Raw genomic sequence first — 20,896 nt, forward strand, 5'->3', positions numbered from 1 at the left:
CAGCGTCAGGCAAAAAAAGGTGTGCATATTTCTCACCAGCAGAACTGGATGTGCTTATGCAAGCATATGCAGAATTTGAACATGTATTTAAAAAAAAAAGCAACACGGCTGCAGCGGCGAAGGAGAGAGAGTTAGCTTGGGGGAAAATAGCTGCTAGAGTCAATGCGTAAGTTTACATTTTAATTACTTTTATACAGTGTTGGGTGTAATGAATTAAGTTACTTAAGTCATATAAATACTGTAATTAAATTAAAGACTATAAAACAATAGTGTGTTTAATATCAAATTTTAAAGGTATATTTTGATTTGAACTTTCTCCCTCTAGTTACACACTTTGGTCAATTTAAGATTAATTCATGCAATTGAATATTGTTTATTTGAAAGCATTAGAAGTGCAGTTTCTTGTCTCTCCTTGTATTGTTCAAGTGGTTGAGGTTGATTTGGGATTTAGAAAGTAATTAATAAGTAAGTAAAACAAATTAGTAAGTAGACCAATACTTTCTAGAGACAGTAATTATTACATTAATCTAATTAGACTTGTTGAAGATAAAATTTGTAGCTAGTAATTAAGAACTATTTTAGAGTAACCTACCCAACTGTTATAATATCAGAGGTGAAACTGGAAGAACAGTATTTTATTAAACGTAATTTAGTTTTCATGGATAGGTGCAATCCTGCAGGCATCAAAAGAACATGGCAGCAGCTGAAAATGAAATATAAAAACATACTTCAAGCAGGTAAGCCTTGAGCACATCATGGGAGTAGAGTAGCTACCTGGCTTTACAAACAGGATCATCCATAAAAGGACATCCCATTTCATTCCCTTTGATGCGCTCTATGTGACTGAAATGTGTGCAATGAATACTGTATGTCCCCAAAGAATCAATGAGGTGTTTAAACACCACTTCCTCTTTAAAAAAGGAGAGGAGACCAAAATAAACTCTGGATTTTCTGAAGAAAACCTGCTCCCGACCAGGTTAGGTTCACAGAGTAAATTGCCATGGTAACTGACTCTGAGTTTAAGTTACCTCTCTTTCAGAAACGGGCTTGACTTACTCTGCTTTCTCAGGTTTAACTTACCTCCCTTTCTGAAACAGAAAACCCAGAGTTTCCCTCATTTCAGCGTTAACAAACTCAGAGTTTTCACTTAACCTCCTTTCTGAAAAGGACATACAAGAAGTGAAAGTAAGCCTACAGTTCACACAAAAAGAAGTGGATGACCTGAAAAGTGACAGCAGAAAACATGCTGAGCGATGTGAAATCATGCAAGCAGATATCTACAAAGTTTGTGAAAGTCTGCTGAAAATAACAGATAAAATGGAATACTTGGAAGGACAGACAAGACGCAACAACCTCATATTTGAGGGAGTACCTGAGTCACCCAGAGAAACCTGGGCTGAATCAGAGGAGAAAATCAAGAAGATACTGGTGGAGAATTTACAACTACAGCACAAGGTGGAGCTGGAGAGAGGACACCGCATAGGGAAACCCGGCGGAGGCGAAAGAACTAGGCCCATACTTGTTAAATTCCTCAGGTATAAGGACAGAGAGACCATATTACAACGTGCAAAGTCTCTCAGAGGAACAAAAATCTACATCAACGAGGATTTCACAGACACAGTCAAGCAAAAGAGGAAAGAGCTGATGCCTGAGCTGAAAGCTGCCAGAGAGAGAGGGGACATTGCCTACCTACGCTACGACAAATTGGTTGTTCATCCACGCACTAGCACACCAAAACAATCGTAAAGACATTGGACAATGGTATGTTGAACAACTTTTCATATGACACTTGAAACTACACATCCGAAATCGGAAAAATTGTTAAGAAAACTTGTTGAATTGAACCATCTGGAATCAAATACTTCAAAACATACTGCATACAAATCACAGGCCAATCAAATTGATATTGACCCAGATATTAATTTTTTTCTTAATAATGATGACTGCCAATATTATACTGATGACCAATATAACAACACTTTTAAGACTGAAAATAAAATCTCATTAATCCATTTCAATAGTAGAAGCTTGTATGCTAACTTCAGTAAGATCAAGGACTATTTAAATCAATTTACACAGTCGTTTAATATAATTTTGGTATCAGAAACATGGATTAATAATGAAAGGGGCATGGATTTCGAACTTGATGGATATGAGTTGTTGTGTGTGAACAGGAAGAACAAAAATGGTGGTGGTGTAGCTATGTATGTGGATATGAATTATAATTATAAGGTGATAGAAAATATGTCAACTGTGATAGATAATGTGCTTGAATGTATAACAATAGAAATAAGTCGGACAAAAAAGAAAAATATCATTGTAAGCTGTATATATAGAACACCAGGTTCAAATATAGATACTTTTAAAAACTGGATGGAAGATCACTACACAAGTGCAAACAATAAAGTCATGTTTATTGGTGGCGACTTTAATATAGATTTGATAAATCCAAATAAACATAAGTTGACGGATGAATTTATAAATACAATGTATAGTATTGGGTTACATCCCAAGATTACCAGACCCAGCCGAATCACAACTCACTGCGCAACGTTAATTGATAATATATTTTCTAATGAAATGGATAATAATACAGTAAGCGGATTATTAGTAAATGATATCAGTGATCACCTTCCAGTCTTTACAATCTATAATGATGATCAAATTAAAAATAAACAGGGCAAGATAACACTGTACAGAAGGGTGAGGTCTGAAGAAACTATGGATGCATTCAAAAATGAGTTACTAAGACAAGATTGGGAGTTCTTGTATCAAGAAAATGATACTGATAAAGCATACAATGAATTTTTAAGAACATTTAAAATATTATATGATCAAAATTGTCCAATTAAACAATACTACAGAAAACAAAAGTATATGAATGATCAATGGATGTCAAAGGGACTGAAGAATGCTTGCAAAAAGAAAAATACACTATATAGAGAATTTATAAAACATAGAACTAAGGAAGCAGAAGATAAATACAAGAAGTATAGAAATAAGTTAACTAATATTATGAGGAACTGTAAGAAAGATTATTACAAGAAGTTACTGGATGAGAATAAGCACAATATAAAAGGTATATGGGATATTTTAAATAGTATAATTAGAAATAAAACTAGAAATATTAATTATCCACAGTATTTTATAGAAAATGAAAAAAATATAAATAACATAGATGATGCGGTTAACAAGTTTAATGAGTTTTTTGTAAATGTCGGACCAAAACTTGCAAATGAAATTGAACATCCAGTGACATTCAATGAAGATAATCTAATAGATAGAAATCCAAGCACAATGTTCCTTAAACCTGTGGATGAGAAGGAAATCATAGATATTGTTAGCGAGTGTAAAAGCAAGACATCTACTGATTATGATGAAATAGATATGAAAATAATAAAAAAGGTTATTCATGGGATCTCCAAACCATTAATGTATATTTTTAATTTATCATTACAAACCGGTAAATTTCCCAATAATATGAAAATAGCTAAAGTTATTCCTGTGTACAAAACTGGGGACAAGCATCATTTCACAAATTACAGACCGGTTTCTCTTCTCCCACAGTTTTCAAAAATTCTGGAAAAAGTTGTCAATTACAGGTTAGACAATTTCATAGAAAGACATAATTTACTCTCAGATAATCAATATGGATTCAGAAGAAATCGATCAACATCACAAGCATTAATTGAACTAATAGAAGAAACAACAAATTCCATAGATAGCAAGAAATATTCTGTTGGGGTTTTTATTGATCTAAAAAAAGCATTTGATACTATAAATCATGATATATTAATTAACAAATTAGAGCAATATGGGATCAGGGGACTGGCACTAGAGTGGGTAAGAAGTTATTTAAAAAACAGGAAGCAATTTGTGAAGATGGGAGATCATCAGTCAAGATGTTTGGACATTGTGTGTGGTGTACCACAGGGGTCGGTCTTGGGTCCTAAATTATTCATCATGTACATTAATGACATATGTAAGATATCACAAAAACTCAAATTTATTTTATTTGCGGATGACACAAATATAATAGGATCAGGTGAGAATTTACAGCAACTTTTGGACACTATCACCTCAGAATTCATTAATATTAAATACTGGCTAAATACAAATAAACCGTCACTAAATTTGAGTAAAGCGAAATATATGATATTTGGTAACAAAAAACTAAATCATCATGCACGGGTACAGATAGGAGGGGTTGATATAAAGTATATGAAACTAAATTTCTCGGGGTGATAATAAATGACAAGATTTGCTGGAAGTCTCATATTAAATACATCAGCACTAAAATATCTAAAAGCATCTTTGTAATAGCCAAAGTAAGATATTTTTTAGATTACAAATCACTCCATGCTCTGTTTTGTTCTTTGGTCTTACCTCATTTAATTTACTGTATAGAGGTATGGGGAAGCACATACTGTATAAAAGTTCACTAGAGCCACTGTTCATATTGCAAAAAAGAGCCATGAGAATAATTCATAAAGTTGGATATCGAGAACACACCAACACACTATTTATAATGTCTAAAATCATGAAGCTTTATGATATGATAGAATTCCAAACAGCACAATTTCTATTTAAAGCTAGAAATAAGCTGTTACCAAGTCACTTGACAAATTTGTTTTATGAGAGAGAGGGGGGGTATGATTTAAGGGAGATAACTAATTTTAAGATTCAAAGATACAGAACTGCAAGGAAAAGATTTTGTATAACAAATAGTGGAGTGAGGCTATGGAACAGACTGAGCATGGATTTGAAGCAATGTCCAAACATCAACCAGTTTAAAAACAAATATAAACAAATGATTTTTACAAGATACAGGGAGGAGGGGGCTTGAGGGGGAATAGAACTTGCTCTGCCACTATGAATTAAAATCGATAAGAAGTCAAGAGAGATGAAATAATAAAAAAAAAAAAAAAAAAAGTGTGAGAGAATAGGGTTTTTGGTTTATGGATATGTATGGATATACGTGTACGTAGATAGAGATATGTGTATACTGTCTATAGTAATTGGGGTGTGTATGTATATGCATGTATGTGTGTATGTGTTTGAGATACGGGTGTATGTGTAAGTATGCATGTGTGTATATATATGTATAGGTATCTATGAGTATGTGTATGTATATATATATATATGTATATATGTATGTGTGTGTGTGTCTGTATATATAGATATGTATGTATGCTTAAACATTGGTAGATGTTAATATAGAACAGGGGTAGGATTTAATACGTTTTATTACTTCTTCCTACTCCTTTTCGAACATGATGGGATGTACATATGTTTTTTTTTTTTTTTTCTTTTTCTTCTTTTTTTTTTTTTTTTATGACTTTATTAATTTACTTATATTTGCTTTTTATTAAGTGTTCGAAATAAATGATCAATCAAAAAAAAAAAAAAAACAGGCCCCAGTTGTTTTGTTTTTATTTTTCCATGATCTTCAAGTATTCTTTAGTTACTCTCTGTTGCCCCCTTGTGATTGTTTTCTTTCCCCTTGGATTCCCTCTTGCCAGTTCCACCCACACCTGCTCCCCATTCAGCTCGTTAGTCCATCCTTTTGTTTGGTTGTCCTTAAATACTCCACCTCTGCAGTCAGTCAGTGCTGGTTCCTTCTTGTTGCTGTATAATATACTCTGCTCGTCTCTCCTCGGTTCCTCAGATTCGTTTTTCCCCTGATGTCTCCATGGTTTTGGTTTGTTTTATATTTTAAGTTGGATTTCTGCCTCTGCTACCAATTGTCTGCTATTAAACCTCTCAGAACTCATCTCTGCTTCCCTTGTCTCTGCATCTGGGTCCTTGAGCAACCTCACCACCCATTGTTGACACACAGTGACACAAGATGGTGGCAGAGTCATGCTGTGGGGAGTTTTCTTTTGATGAAAAGGTATACAGGTCAAAAGTGAAGAGAATATAGATAAAGCAGAATAAAGGGCAATCCAGAGATCTCGTTCAAGGCTGCTAAAGTCAAAAGCTGAGGGGGTGTTTTACCTTCAAGCAGGAAAAAGATCCCTATAGAGCTGTAACCAATAAAAATAATATCAAAGCTCTTCCATATTTTTATGTTAAAAAAACATTTTAAACTGTTGTGTTTATGTATTGAATCATATGCCAATTTTTTATGGTTTATAATGATAACAGCCCAAAGGTTTTAAATATGTTTTCGGTATCTAATATAAAAATGATCAAGAATCACACATTGACTGAGGTTTAAACCAAGTGTCTTTTTAATGTTTCTCTGATTGTTTTCTGAACTGAGCCTGTCCTCTTGAATAAATGACGACTTGCTTCCTTTTTCAGATAAACTCTTTTAATCTGCCCTTGGTCACTGAGTCAGTGTGAAGGTTAACAGTAAAGTAATAATTTGAACGTTTAAAGCACCATTCTCTCCCTCCTCTCAGCTCTACCAAACACTGTCACATGAGAGGATTAGTGAACAAACATCTGGTGGGTCTTTTAGAGATGAGAAAATGCCAGTTTCATTTATTTACCCACTTCGAAAGTATAAATGTGCCCAATAAATCCCAATGTTATCTTATGCTATTTTAAGTCGGTATAAAATAGATAAAAAAATGTATTTTACTATTGCACTGCAGGCTTACGTGGCAGATGGCTCTGATAATAATATGGCACTCTAAAGTGGAGAAGAAAGCGAAGGTTTATCATCAGTGTCTAGCTTAAGTCATCCCTAATTTCTTTAAAAATGTCTCTAAAAAGTTTTCCTTGTTATTTTTTAAAGTGATGTTGAAAAGTTTTTCCACAGGCTTTCTTCTTATTTAACGATTTTCATTGAACCTTGGCTGCTAATTGTCTCATTTACCATCCTATCCTTTTTCCTCAACTTGAAAGCATGCCATACAGGGTGTCATTAAAAATGGGAGAATTGCTGAACTAAAGGTCAAAGTGTTGAAAGCAGATGAATAAAATCTTAAATTCATGTCTTTATGAAACTGGAAAGAAGACATATTTTTAAACTGATACCAAAGAAGAACTACAGGGCCAAGATCACTTTAAAGACCACAATGAATACTACTTGTCTGAACGTTGACTTTGATGTTCTAGGCGCATTTTCAAATGATGTAACTCCGTTAAATATCTACAATGAGCTTTTCTACTGAGTTAAATGACATACTGAAGAAATCCTGTGTGCAAACTTCAATACTCATGCAAGGGTAACTTTATTTTTGACTAAGCAAATATGATTGCTTATCATTTCCATTACTGTTAAACTGAGTAGAGAATGGCATCCAATTAAAAAGATGCTTTAAACATATATATATATATATATATATATATATATATATATATATATATATATATATATATATATATATATATATATATAAATATATATATGTAAATCCAGCATGATTGTGTCATCTTAAAGTCATTCAATGTAGTTTTCTTTGTATCATCTCAGCTAAATTTAATTTGCAGTTTTTAAATAAAATGCTACCATTAAAATATATGGGTTATTCACTAGGAGCATGTCTTGGAAGTCAATGGCTGTGTCCGAAGGTCTGGCCCAATCCCTACATATAGCAGTATGTAGTGGGTAAGCTATTTTAGATAAGTGTCTGAAGTGGATGAAAGAGTAGTGGACTGAAAATTTCCCACAATGCACCTTGAAAAGTAATGATCCTTCATGGACACGAGACGAGCAGGTGTATCCCAATTTGCTTTGCGAAACTTCTCCTCGCAAAGCATCATGGGATTTGTTGTAGCAGCAAGAGAGAACAAATATGGTGGAGTTATGTGACAGACAGGGAGAAAAAAGTAGTGATGATCTGTGAACGGTCAGTTAACTGAGTTCACTATAAAGTCCACTATATATTCCCGCTCTATATAGTTATTGAGGATTTTAGTTTTTGGACACAGCCACTGACTCGATGCAATCAACTAGTTTTCCTTGACAGAAACATTTGACCCCCTGACTATAATGTCTCTGTAAAATTGCCTCAAGATTAATTTCTGCTATATGAATAAGCTGAATTGCATTATAATTTTAATGTGTTTTAAAGAATACACTATCATACCTATAAATAGTAAAATCAGAGAACTGAAGATAAAACGAGAGACAAATTACATCTTACCTCAAAAAAAGCAAAGTATAAAGAAACAAAAATGATGTTTTTCTGCAAAATGAGGCTGAAATAATCTTGAATGACTTGATGTTGTTGAGGAAACTCTTAAACCTTAAGATTTTGGCTTCCAACCCATGTATTGTTTGTTTTAGAAGAGATAAAAGCAGAACCCCTGAGAATAAAACCCCAACATAAAGCACCAGGGAACAACAGAGATGACTTAAGGGTGTTTTGGCACACATGCAAAGTAGTCACGTTGAGCCAACATCAGTTTATCTTCAGTCTGCTGCGATATGTCTGCAGACTTACCTATATAAAAACCTTTTATACTCTATATTATATTGAACCGCAGTGAATGTTTAGGCTGTGCAGAACCTACTTAGAGGTATAAGAGGAACATGGCATCTCAGTAATGTTTTGGTCACTGCAGTCAGAACTTGTTTAGGATCAGCTTGAAGCATAGCTTTGGTAATGTGTGGTGAAAGGGTTGCCGTAAAACTAGCTATAATAAATTGGTCAGCAGGAGACTGATCAAAGGCAACTATGGTCACTTTCGGAAACCCAAGAAGCATGGTATGTATCATTAAAATGTTAAAAATCTGTCTTTAGATTAAAAACTATTGCTTTGCATGTCCTGATGCTATTACATGTGAAAGCAAATTGAATTTGAAGGACATAAATGTTATTTTGCTCCTAATTACATCAGCAAATGGCTATTGGCTTTGTAAAGTAATCGCAGTGATAATCTTAACCAAATGCAGACAGTCTGTCTCTCTTTGTAGGCCTGGTTTCTCCCTCATATTATGTAGCTACAATGGGCATGTGTGAGTGTTTGTTGATGCGTCTGTAAGTTCCTCACTTGAAGAGCAGCACTCTGGATTTTCCTCTATGGAATAAAATGCATCCTTCAGATAAAATAACGCCCACTTACAAACGGATCAGATTCAACTGCAGATTATTCTGTTTTTCTGAGAAAGAGAGATCTTTCAGCCCATTTAAAGAGATGAATCTTTTCTTTCTGTAAGACTTTAAAATGATTTGTTTTCAATAAATTACCATAAAATATATTAATACAGTGTTGAAACACAGCAAACATTGCAAATACAAATTGTAGTTGAGAATAAAGAAAGAAAATTGATTGATTGATTAAACTTGTTGATCTTCGGTTAAGTTACCTATTATACATGCTAGACTAATAGAAAGTGATACATAATTCACAATAACTATCAGAATAAGTGTACTTCTTTTTATCTTAATTGTGCCACACATGTTTGTTCACCCCCCCCCCCCCTTTTTTTAATACAACTAAATGAAATCAAGTGCAACCAATTGGCGCCAGCAGTCACACAATTAGAAAATAAGGGGTCCAGCTGAGTGTAAAGTTATTACTGCATAAATCCATCTGTGTTGTAAAGGTCTTTGGCTTTATTAGAAAACAAGCAGCACTATAAAGGTCAAGCAACAGTTACTCAGTTTAGAGTAAAAGCTTCAGAAATGGTTAAAGTGGCTACATTATAAAGAATCTTAAGTTGCAATGCTTATGAAACAACAGCAAATGTTGCAAGAACAACTTGTAATCATGCCCTTCACAAAGTTTGCTTTTTGGAATAGTGGCAGAAGGAAAGCTACTGATGAGTGAAAGTTCTTCACAAGCTATGAAGGGGGCACAACAGATATGTGGTAAAAGGTGCCATGATCAGATCTGACCTAAACAAACTTAAACATGATAGAAAATTAACTGCACATGATCTGAAACACAAAACTCAGTCCGACCAAGGTTTAGCCCTAAATTTAACTGAGAATCTGTGACAAAACTTGAGCACTGGCACAGCAAAAAAAAAAAAAAAAAAAAAAAAAAAGGTGTTACTTTAGCACTCTATTTGGTCCCACTCCAAATGAGTGTAAAATTAACTATATAGCTAGTGCTAGGGATTTTCAGAGTTCATTTTACATATTAGTGTCAAAATCAAGACCTCTCAGACTGGTGGGTAACTAACACCATACAGAGTTAAAGTTACATGGATGGATGTCAAATTTTAAACTGATTATTAACTCCAACTCTTGAGCAAATTTACACTTAGTATAGTTGTAAATACTTCATTTAGACTAAAATATGTTAACTCCGAATTTTAACACTCAATTTTGTATCTTTGCAGTCCATCAGCTTAAATGATGTGGTAAAGATCACAAAAAGATTTTCAGACTTGCAGAGTCTAGATGTATGAAGCTGGTAAAGATATACCTTCAACATACTGAAGTTATGACTGCATTAAAAAAATACTTAGGGGCCCTAAAAAATAATAAAATAATTTTTAATTTACAGAAAAAAGCAAAGTTATATTGATTTTATTTTTCTTTGTAATTTACGCACCTTGTCCTGTTCCATAAAATCTCTATAAGATGCGTTGTGGCTGGAACTTCAAATGCTGTGGAAAAGTTAAAGGGATGGGAATAACTTTCCAGAATTATTTATGTCCAAGAGACAAATTAATTTGTCTCATTTGGATTTGGATTGGATTTTTCTATTGTTGATCAGTGGCAGAGTCAACACTATCTTTGATGAATCTTGTTATTTGATCAATTTTTTTCTTTATTGAAACAATTACAATACCCAGACTGCAAAGAATAATCTAGAAATAACTAAAAACATACTTAATGAAGTATATTTGCCCTTAATTTGAGTAGGTAAATAAGATGTTTTTTTCCATTGGAATGAACATTTTTACCATCAAAATAAGGTATTATGCAATTGAGATAAGACAATGCAATTGTTTTTTTTTTTTCTTATTTTAAATCTAAATTGTCTTGTTCAATTGGCAAAGTGGCTCACTTACCTCATCAATTCAAGAAAAAATGCACTTATTTTATTAAAATGACTAATTTAGATTTCAATTTCTTGCAGTGCAAAAACCCATCACAACACACTTTTTGAACAGCTAATATCTTTTGACATTAACTGTGACCATGATGCTCAAAGAAATTTACCCTCAGAATGATGGGAGAGGATGAGAAGGTTCACACAGGCAGCACCAGCTCCAGAGCCAAAGATCGTGATTCTCTCTGGGTCTCCTCCAAAGTGGCCAATGTTTTCATTGAGCCAGCGCAGAGCCTGGATCTGATCCAACAAACCATAGTTCCCCTTAGCAGATTGGTCCCCTGTGCTCAGAAACCCTGCATGGTAAACAAGAGCAAACACAGAGGGACAACACAGGTTATATGAATGGAGAAGCTTGTCAGAAATCCAGGGACACAAGATACAAAAATCAATTTTTTTATTAATTCAATACACTCCAAAGATAACATCTCTCATTCTTATGGACCACACAATCTTGAAGACCCTGTCTATCTGATTCTATTTTAAAGACCTCACTGAAAAAGCTCACAAAATTGTCAACTTTAAAAGCTCACACTCAAAATATAACAGAGTTTACAGAGATATACTAGCAGCGATGCGCTGAGAGGAACAGAAGGCATGGTTCACCTACTTCCGGGACACACATTTACACAGCAGGTGCACACCCACAACAAGAAAAAAATAAACCAAATATAATGCAAGCCGTACCCACAAACGGAACACTTTGTTCTTTTCAGAGCACATTGTACTAGTTTACATGAGTTCTACAATATTTTGCCCAGTTACAAATTAAATATATTCATATTTGATCACTATAACATGTAAAGTCTCCCCGAAGCAAAGGCTATAATGATGAGAAAATACCATGTTTGATTTGGCAAGTTCTTTTCTTGGCAGTGTTGTATTAATTGTGCCACTTTATATGAGGTTCTTCATTTTCTAAGCATTGATCAGGACTGATACCAAGGGTCGGTACACTGACAAAAGATTTTAACTCATATTTGCATCTAATGGATTATTACAAAAAAGCATGAAGAGTTATCATCTTCATTGTGTTTGGCAAGAGTCATCTGGTAATAATTTGGGAGTAATATATATTTCTGTCAATTCAGTCTGTGCCCTAGGGTGCAATGCTAATGATGCTCCAACAGTTTTTGCCCTGCTAACAGCTTACTGTGGTAGCTCTCATTACTCATAGCTTCCACAACATTGTTAACAAATTATGAATCATGATCTAGCACATTTTCATCTTTTTCTGTTGTTTTCATCCACTAGTTACTGGAACTAACTTCTTGTTAAAACATTAAAGCGTAACTACAGTGCTGTGAATACGGATTTATTCTTTTTTTGACTCGGCCAAATCTTTCAGATCATCAAGTTAATTTATTAAATATTATTTATAATCATTCCTCTATCATGACATAACTTCAATTTGCTGTGAAAAAATATTTCTTAAATAAAATCTGCCTGACAATACGAAGTTGGTCGGTTAAAAGATTTAAAAGAGATCAATCATCTAAAGAAATGCAAAACCTGATGTTGAGTCACTAACATCATCAGCCTAGAAATAGTACAAAAACAGCCATTTTAAATTACCGGTAAACAAAAAAAAACAAGCAAACAAAAAACTTCTTGAGGATCCCCAAAAGGTTTGAAGAGATGTTTTTTGGAATGGTTGCATTCTGTTATATCTGACATAAAACTATAAGAGAACCGTTATGCTGTGTCATATCCAAGCGTTCTGGTGTCCGAGCGTCAGAGAATTAGGGCATTCAACACTCGAGTTCAGAAAATTGAACTTTTGCCACTGGAAGCCGCAGAGTCAGCCAATCAGAAAAGCTGTTTGAAGAGTTTTTTAGGGTACACAGACACCACCTGCAAGCTCTTATCCCCTCTGCAGAGCTGTCTGCATATGAAAAATAAATACATTTCCAGGGAATTAAACTCCAAAGGTTAAAAAAGAGAAGAACTGATTGTTATGTAGGCTACAGTGAAAAGAGAGCAAGCTCTGATCATTATTACTGTGCTAAAACATTTTTTTTTTAACTATGGCGAAACGGTTTATAAATATCAAAATTAACTAAAATTGTTGAAACGAAAATTATTCAATTGTATATTCTGTTACTGGCAGTTTTTATCACAAAACTTACAAAATCTTTAGATTTACTTCCAGCCGCTACAAACGACGGCAGGAAATCCCCAACAAGCTGCGCGTAGTAGAGAGCTTTTCGGCTGGGACTGCCCGTGTCGTGATGGCCTGTGGTATGCTGGATGTCTGTCTCCGCACAAGAACTGCATATTTTAGTGGGATGATAATCCTGATGAAGTGACTGCACAGATGATCTTTTTAGGTGGACTTTCTTAGAAACAATTTTTCCAAGTAAGTAACTTAAGCGAAGCCGCTTTCTAGCTTGAAGTTACGGAACAGAGCAGATAATTAACCAGAGCTTCAAGCGTCAAAGCAACTTTTCCACAGTTTGATCCAGCATCTGACTCAGTCAACGGTCTGTTTAAGCGTTTTTGATGCTTAAAACGCTTCTGGTGTGAAAGCAGCATAACAAAAAACTCTGAATCATTTAACATACTGGGATCAATATTTCTCAAATGCAGCAGAGAAACAAGATAAACACAAACATGTCAGGAAATCGAAGCCTGTTGTTATCCAAACTGGGCATTTGTTAAGTTGGTAAAAAAAAAAGAAGAAAAACAATGAGAAAGAAACAACATTGCATTTAACACAAACAGATAAAAAAACATTGTAATTCCATATTGTCATGAGTTACTGATAAACTTTGAGGATTTTTCTTTAGGTTTAACATAGCAATACCTTCCAAATGTAGCAACACCCTCAGACAAAAACTGGTACATCCCAAAGACAGAATACCCAAACCAAAGTCGAGTGCCATTGTTTAGGCGGTCTCGTACATTGGAGAAACCAAACAACAATTACACAAACATATGGTACAGCACAAGACAGGCAACAGCTCTGGGCAAGATTCAGCTAGAAAAATTGCAACTTATAAACGAAAAATTGCAACTTATAAACAAAGGACACACCTTTGATGACAAAAATGCTGATTTTAGGCCTGTTCTTTATAGTTGCCACAATCAGGATGACTTGAGAATTTGAACACACAAATCTAACATATTTTCAACAAAAAAAAACAAAACAAAAGAACAACAACAAAACCCAGCCAAATATAATGAAGGAAATGTGATTATTCTTGCCTGTTTGTACTTTCAGGACCCTGACTTAGCTTTTGTAATTAATGGAACCTTGTGGTCAAATTCACCAAGCCCTCCTTCAGCAATACTGGAGCAGAATTTCCAAACATTAGAGTTAAAATGCTAAGCCTAAGAAGAAATAGCTTATGCCACACAGTAATGATCTGAGGCACTCCAACAAGCTCACCTCTTAATGGCTTGCAAATATTTTTGATTGGTCTAATCAAAGCCCAGCATTAGATCCGACTGAGATCCTGTGGCATAACCCTACATGGGCTGATCATGTATGAAATCCCACAAATGAGGATGAATTAAAAAGGTTTTGCAAAAAAGAGTGGGAAAAACTTCCTCCATAGGAACATAAAGGCCGTTTCTCAATATTTGTACTAGTGCTTTTTCCTAGAACAGTTCCAATTTACAAGAACAAAAGACTGAGAGCGGACAAAATCCCTGGATGACGTTCTTACCCTGTCCTCTTTACTGAGAATGCATCAGAGCAGACTTGTACGTTCTCTAGATTGACAGCTGTCCGAGCATGCACTGCCGCAGCAGCAGCTTCCAGTGAAGCCCTCACAGAGCTCATGGTATCAAGTTAAAAAATCTCTTTACCATTGCTATTGTTCTATAAAAGTACGTTTTTGTAACGATCTTGTTCTGTTGTTTTTCTGTAAGTTTTCAGTTTCAAGTTTAGCCAGGTTTTTCCTTGTTTTCTAGCATTATTGGTGTGTCTGGATTCATTTAAGTTGCTTAGGTTTTTCTGTCTGTCCTCTGCTGCCCCCATGTGTTCTTTTCCCTTGGCTTCCTCATCAGCTCTAGTCAAACCTGCTCCTTATCAGCTCATTAGTCCTACCTTTGTTCAGTCAGCCATAAATACACTCCCTCTGCAGTCCCTCTTTGCTGGTTCCTCGTCTTACCTTTTCTCACCCTGGCTCCTTGATGGTTTTCCTCTGATGTCTCCATGGTTCTGGTTTGTTTGATTTTTATGTAGGATTTTTGGATACCTGTTTTTGTTTAACATTTTTAAGTTGGATTTTTTGGATTCCTGTTTTTGCTGCCTGATCTTTAATTAAACCTTTTAAGAGCTCACGTCTGCCTGTCAGCCTCTGCACTTGGGTCCTCATAAAAACCTCCAAACAAACCGTGACAGTTTTAAGATAATTTGATGCCAGAACATTATACTTTTAAGCATCACCATATGGCCCATTTACTGAATTAGTGCGTAATTTGAAAAAAAAAATCCGATATTGAAGGGGACCGTGGCAACAGGCGGAGATCTGAGTCTAACCGCCGCCAGAGCTAATCATGCATAAGCCCTCTCTCGGCATAGCTGTGTGTGAGGTACTGTTGGCTCTGATGACGATTATTGTATTTTATTTGGCAAAATGTTAATTTGATTTGACTTGATCTAACTGTGTTAAATATTATGCCCCCACTTAATGAAAAAAAGTAAGAATTTATTATCTAGAGACTATTAATAACAGAAGGTGAAATGCAGCTCCAGATCAGCCGAGCATGGGGTGACAGCACGAGTATGCTTTTATTCCAACTGACCCATATTTATTCTGCATGCTCCCCTTCGCCCCAAGTCCATACTTTCCTGTGTTCTTGTCAAGAACATACTTGGTGAGAACACAAGTCCATACTCGCGTTCTTGTGGATTGAGAAACCGCCAAAGTCTGTAGCGAACACCTGATGAAAGTTGATGCTATTAATTCAATTCATTTCAGTTTATTTATATAACGCCAATTCACAACACAAGTCATCTCAAGGCACTTTACAGTTCAACCAGTTCATACAGTCAAATTGATTCAAAGTTTTCTATCTAAGGAAAACCAGTTGATTGCATTGACTCATTGACTCAAATAAAACCCCTTACACTAAGCATGCTTGTAGTAACAGTGGAGAGGAACAACTCCCTTTTAACAGGAAGAAACCTCCAGCAGAACCAGGCTCAGTGTGAGCAGCCATCTGCCGAGGTCGACTGGGGTTCAAGGAGACAGAAGCAGAGATACAAAAAGCAGCTGTAAAAGGCGGCCCCGTCCAGGAAACACACAGCCAGGCAGACGAGCTCCGAGCTAGCTCCCATGTCAGAGGATGAACAGAGCATATCCAGCCAGTCACAGTCAGAGAAACAGGACTACACTGGAAAACAGGCCAATCTCCAGCATCTATAAACAAGGGTGTTGATGGAAAGGGCACAGAGGTCTCAACCAGTTACAGTATCAGGTTTAGGGGCACTTACTTTTCACACAGGACCAAGTTCTTTTGGAATATCTTCTCACTACATTAACATAATTATCATTTGAAAAAAGCATTTCTGATGAAAAAGAACATTTGTAAGATGGTATATACCTTTTTCCAGCAATGAATGGCCATACACTTCCGTTGGTTTATGGTGCTGGAATTTTCCTATACTTCCTTTCTCATGGTCATTTCTGCTTTAAGAGACTACAGTACATTGTTGTTTTTAAAGAACCATAAAAACATTGATGAATAAAGTGAAACAGATTAATTCTAGACTGACGTGAGAGCATTCAAAACAGAGCTTCCAATTCAGTTTTTTTTCTGTTTTTGTAAACACAAAATAAAAGGAATATTAAAATTTTATAATTACCTCTGCCAAGGAGTATTATTTTAATGGAGTTTGTGGGTTTATTTTTCTGTCTGTTTATATACATGATAACTTTAAAAGTAAACCAGAGGGTGGCAGCGGTGACTATTAACAGCTTCAGCATCAGACTCAAAAAGTCCAGGGGTATTTAACTGCAGACAAAAACACAAGAAAAGGGAAAGTTGTTGGTTGTTTGTAGGATCAATTGAAAATGTATTAACCAATTTTAAGGACTTTCTTTTTTTTATTAGAGGTATGCCACATGCCAAGGAACATCCATCCATCCATCCATCCATCCATCCATCCATCCATCCATCCATCCATCCATCCATCCATCCATCCATCCATCCATCCATCCATCCATCCATCCATCCATCCATCCATCCATCCATCCATCCATCCATCATGCTTTATCTCAGCTGGGGTATGCCGAGGAACATTCTTTAAAGTTTGCTATAGTATAGGTCTTAGTGAAAATATGTGGCAAAATTTGCTGGATAAATGTACACAGAGACAGTAATGCATGGAGTGGTCAAGCATGCATTTATTCTTAGTGTATATATAATAGGAGTATTGTTGATATTGGTTTGATATTGAACTCATACTGGCTATTGTCTCAACTAATTGGCTGGATCTATCACCAAATATCTATCAAGTATGTAAACCATGTAATGTATATATTACTATGAGGAACTTTGTATAGGACTGCAAACATATCCTAACATTCATCTCATAATACTATTAAAAATTGAAAGTAGCAAGAAGGTTATACGCCTTTGCTATATTTACTATAGATAATATAGAAATGAAACAGCGTGACTAAAAATACAAAGAGAGTAATAAATACATTATTAAAGATTACAAATCTTTAGTAATGTATTACTATTACAAAACTCAATCCAGATGTATGGATGACTTGTTTGCAGACGATTTAAATCAGTTGAATAATTTAATCAATTGGCTGGTGTCAAACGTAAGCCAACTGATGGTTATAATGGCTGAGGTATAACTTTAGGATCTTTTTGATAGAAAAAAAAATAAAAAAGAAATGTTGTTACATTTTAAACTATGTTTCTGTACTGTATATATAGGACAGTTGAACAAAAGTATATTGGTTAGGTTTATTTCACCACTTTCATTTAAAAAGAGACAAATACGTTATCAACCATAAAAAAAAAACAAAAAAAACAAGAAGACACATATATATGTATCATAATGAAAAAATCTGTGTTTAATAACTTGTTTAAAAATATAAAGGAGTACCCATGAGTCAAAGCTTCTGTGACTATAACTATAAGAGTGTGTACGTACATGTGTGGGTGTGTGAAAGCAAAGACCAACTAAAAATACAGCCATTCTTTAAAACTTACCAGCTGGTTTTGGGTTGATCACAGCTTCATGACATTTTTAGGACTTTCAGACTGTATGTGTTTAATTCTATGAATTAACCAAGACATCAATAAAGGAACTATTTACATAAGAATAAATTAAAAAGGAAAAAAAAAAAAAGCAACATCAGAAGACTAAGAAGAAATCAATTCATGTCTTTTGGGGTAATATTCCCAATTGAAGCAAATGTTATGCAGAAGCAATTATTGACAGAAATGTTGTATAAAAGCTGTGGAATTTAAATTCCTTTTACTGTTACCAATCTAGCCTCTGGTGCTCCTGAGATCCTGACCCCCTGCTCATTGGCCCCTATGCAACCCTTCAGTCTCACAAAATCTAGCTTGCTATTTAGATAGTCTTTGATTCAGGGAATTGTTGAGGCCTCTGCCTTCATTTGCTTCAGTTTCTGATGGAGCAAATCAGGCTGAATCATGCCAAATGCACTGAAAATAATGTAAAACATGATCCTCACAGTGCTGCCTGCTTTGTTCAAATGAAAGTGGGTTGGTTAAACAAGTTTATGATGGCATCTTCAACCAATCAAGAAGACTCAGTAGGACCTGTATGATGAGAACATCAGTTCTATATATCATTATAAGCTGATGAGTTTCCCAGTTGGTTTAATTGGCAATTGGTTTACAGGTAAAGAAATTAAGTAAAGGATTCTCAGATATGTATCTTCGATTACCTCCACCAAGGAGGTTATGTTGTTGGTAGAGTTTGTATATTTGTCGGTCTCTGTCTGCCTGCGTACAGGATAACGTTAAAAGCTATGGATGGATTTTGTTGAATTTTTTTCCAGAGATGTCCCTCATGACAATGAATAACCCGTTACATTTGGTGATGATACAGATCATAATGTGGATGTAGGAATTTATTAAAAGATTCTTCAACATTGTGACATGAGGATATTAGGCGGAACAAGCAGTTCCCCAATAAACCAGAGGGTGGCGGCAGTGACTATTGAAAACTTCAGCATCGGAATCAAAAAGTCCGGAGGTATTTTACTGAAGACAAAAATACAAGAGAAGGGAATATAAAAAGATAAACAGATTTTATGGACTTTCTTTACCAGAGGTGTGGCTCATGCCAAGGAACAATTAATTTACATTTGGTAATGATCTAGATCATGTAAGTGTTTTAGCTATAGGTGTAAGTCACAATTTGGGGTAAAATGTGTTGCTTGGAGAAGATCTGTAACCTGACAACAGCCAGATGCATGTCTCATGCATCTGGCTGTTGTCAGGTTAGAAGATCTGTGCTGTCTGAGTGCTTTTCTAGTTATTCTTTATTATGGTAAATAAACATAGGGTGGAATATTTATGCCTATGATGTATATCGATTCTGACTTCCATTGTGGCGTTCCATTAAAAGTAATGGTAGTTACAACTTAGGTGAAATCCTTAATACATGTTTGACATGACTCTTCCCTGGTGAAGCTCCTTTGATGGGTACATTAAGACTGTCAGGACGTTTAAATGACAAAGAAAGTGGAGCAGCAATCGGATTTTACCTTTAATTATTTTTTTTAAGTGATTAAAATGTGGCAGCAACGACAGTGGGAATGACACACTGCTTAACTGAGTTTCCTGCAGGGCTCAACCTCTCGTATTGTGTATGTTTTTACCGTCACTCCACTCCAGCTTATCATTTTAAGCATGGAAAAATCTGATCATTCGGGCAATGGATAAATCTGACAATTCAAATATTTATTTTTATTTTCAGCAGAGTCATTCACATTTTAAAGTCATTTACTGTTTCATGGCAATTCAGCAATGTCCTCAACTGAAATGATAAAGAGGCAGTGATCACGTCAAAACAAAGCATGATTAAATTGGGATGAGGATATAATAGGATTACCAAATTCATGGAAAAACCACATCTGCTTCCAGCTTCCACAAAGGCCAACATAATACTGAATAGGTTGTTAAAAATAGAAATCTATTCCAAACCTATGAGTGCTGTTTCTGAAATATGAGGAGTGGTCAGTGTAATTAAGATATTGTTTACACTTTTCCACTTTGCTGAGTCATTCTCAGATCCAAGCGATAGTCTGGCTTTTAGCCCGCCATGACTCTGACCGGGTCATGCATCAGCGCAGACCTGTGCTCCTTATCAAAACCACAAGCATGTGGAAGCGTCTGCTGCCCAGCCGAGTGCTGAGCAGCATGCCACAGTTGCCTGGCAACTGTCCAGGGCTTCAGGCAAAATTATATGGACAGACACTCACAAAAGCACTCTTATACACATATTCGAGCACTTCCTTATTCAAGTACACAGCAGCTGAATTCAGGCGTACATGGACTCAGAGGAGTCCACGTACAGGTCGACCCTCAGTCAGGGAACTAGCAGAGTAGCTGGAGCTAATATCACCTGTATCTTTTCATGTATAAAGAGAGCACAACACCCCCACGCTCCTCTTCTCTCTCTTACAGTAAGTTTTCTTTCTGAAACTCTCCACCCCTTCTGCTGAGCTGTTCTTCCTCTTGACTTTAGCGCTGAGAACAGCAGTTTATGAGGCTGAACTCATGCATATTCAAGTCTTGCTTTAGAAGAGCAAAGGAACCGTGAGAAAACTCATTGGCCTTTAAGTAAAGATACAGGTTGAAGAAAATGTGATGAATCGCTGATGGAACATTGGGGGTAGTGATCAAGTGAAGGAGGGAAATTTAAATCAAAGATGTTTAGTAAAAATATTCCTGTTATGATTAATGCCGAGCAAAAAAT

General features: G+C 35.5%; 1 protein-coding gene across 2 annotated transcripts in view; it reads right to left on the reverse strand.

The window, feature by feature from the left end:
• nlgn2b (neuroligin 2b) overlaps positions 1–20,896 on the reverse strand; it is a 137,018-nt gene that overhangs the window by 16,512 nt on the left and 99,610 nt on the right. For both annotated transcript variants that reach the window (XM_038292241.1, XM_038292240.1), the window contains exon 5: positions 11,076–11,261. In XM_038292241.1, coding sequence (XP_038148169.1) covers positions 11,076–11,261 — 186 coding nt within the window. The remainder of the gene's footprint in view (positions 1–11,075; positions 11,262–20,896) is intronic.

This window comes from Cyprinodon tularosa, unplaced genomic scaffold (assembly GCF_016077235.1).
Source record: "Cyprinodon tularosa strain WSP-4 unplaced genomic scaffold, ASM1607723v1 ctg31, whole genome shotgun sequence".
Lineage (NCBI taxonomy): Eukaryota > Metazoa > Chordata > Actinopteri > Cyprinodontiformes > Cyprinodontidae > Cyprinodon > Cyprinodon tularosa.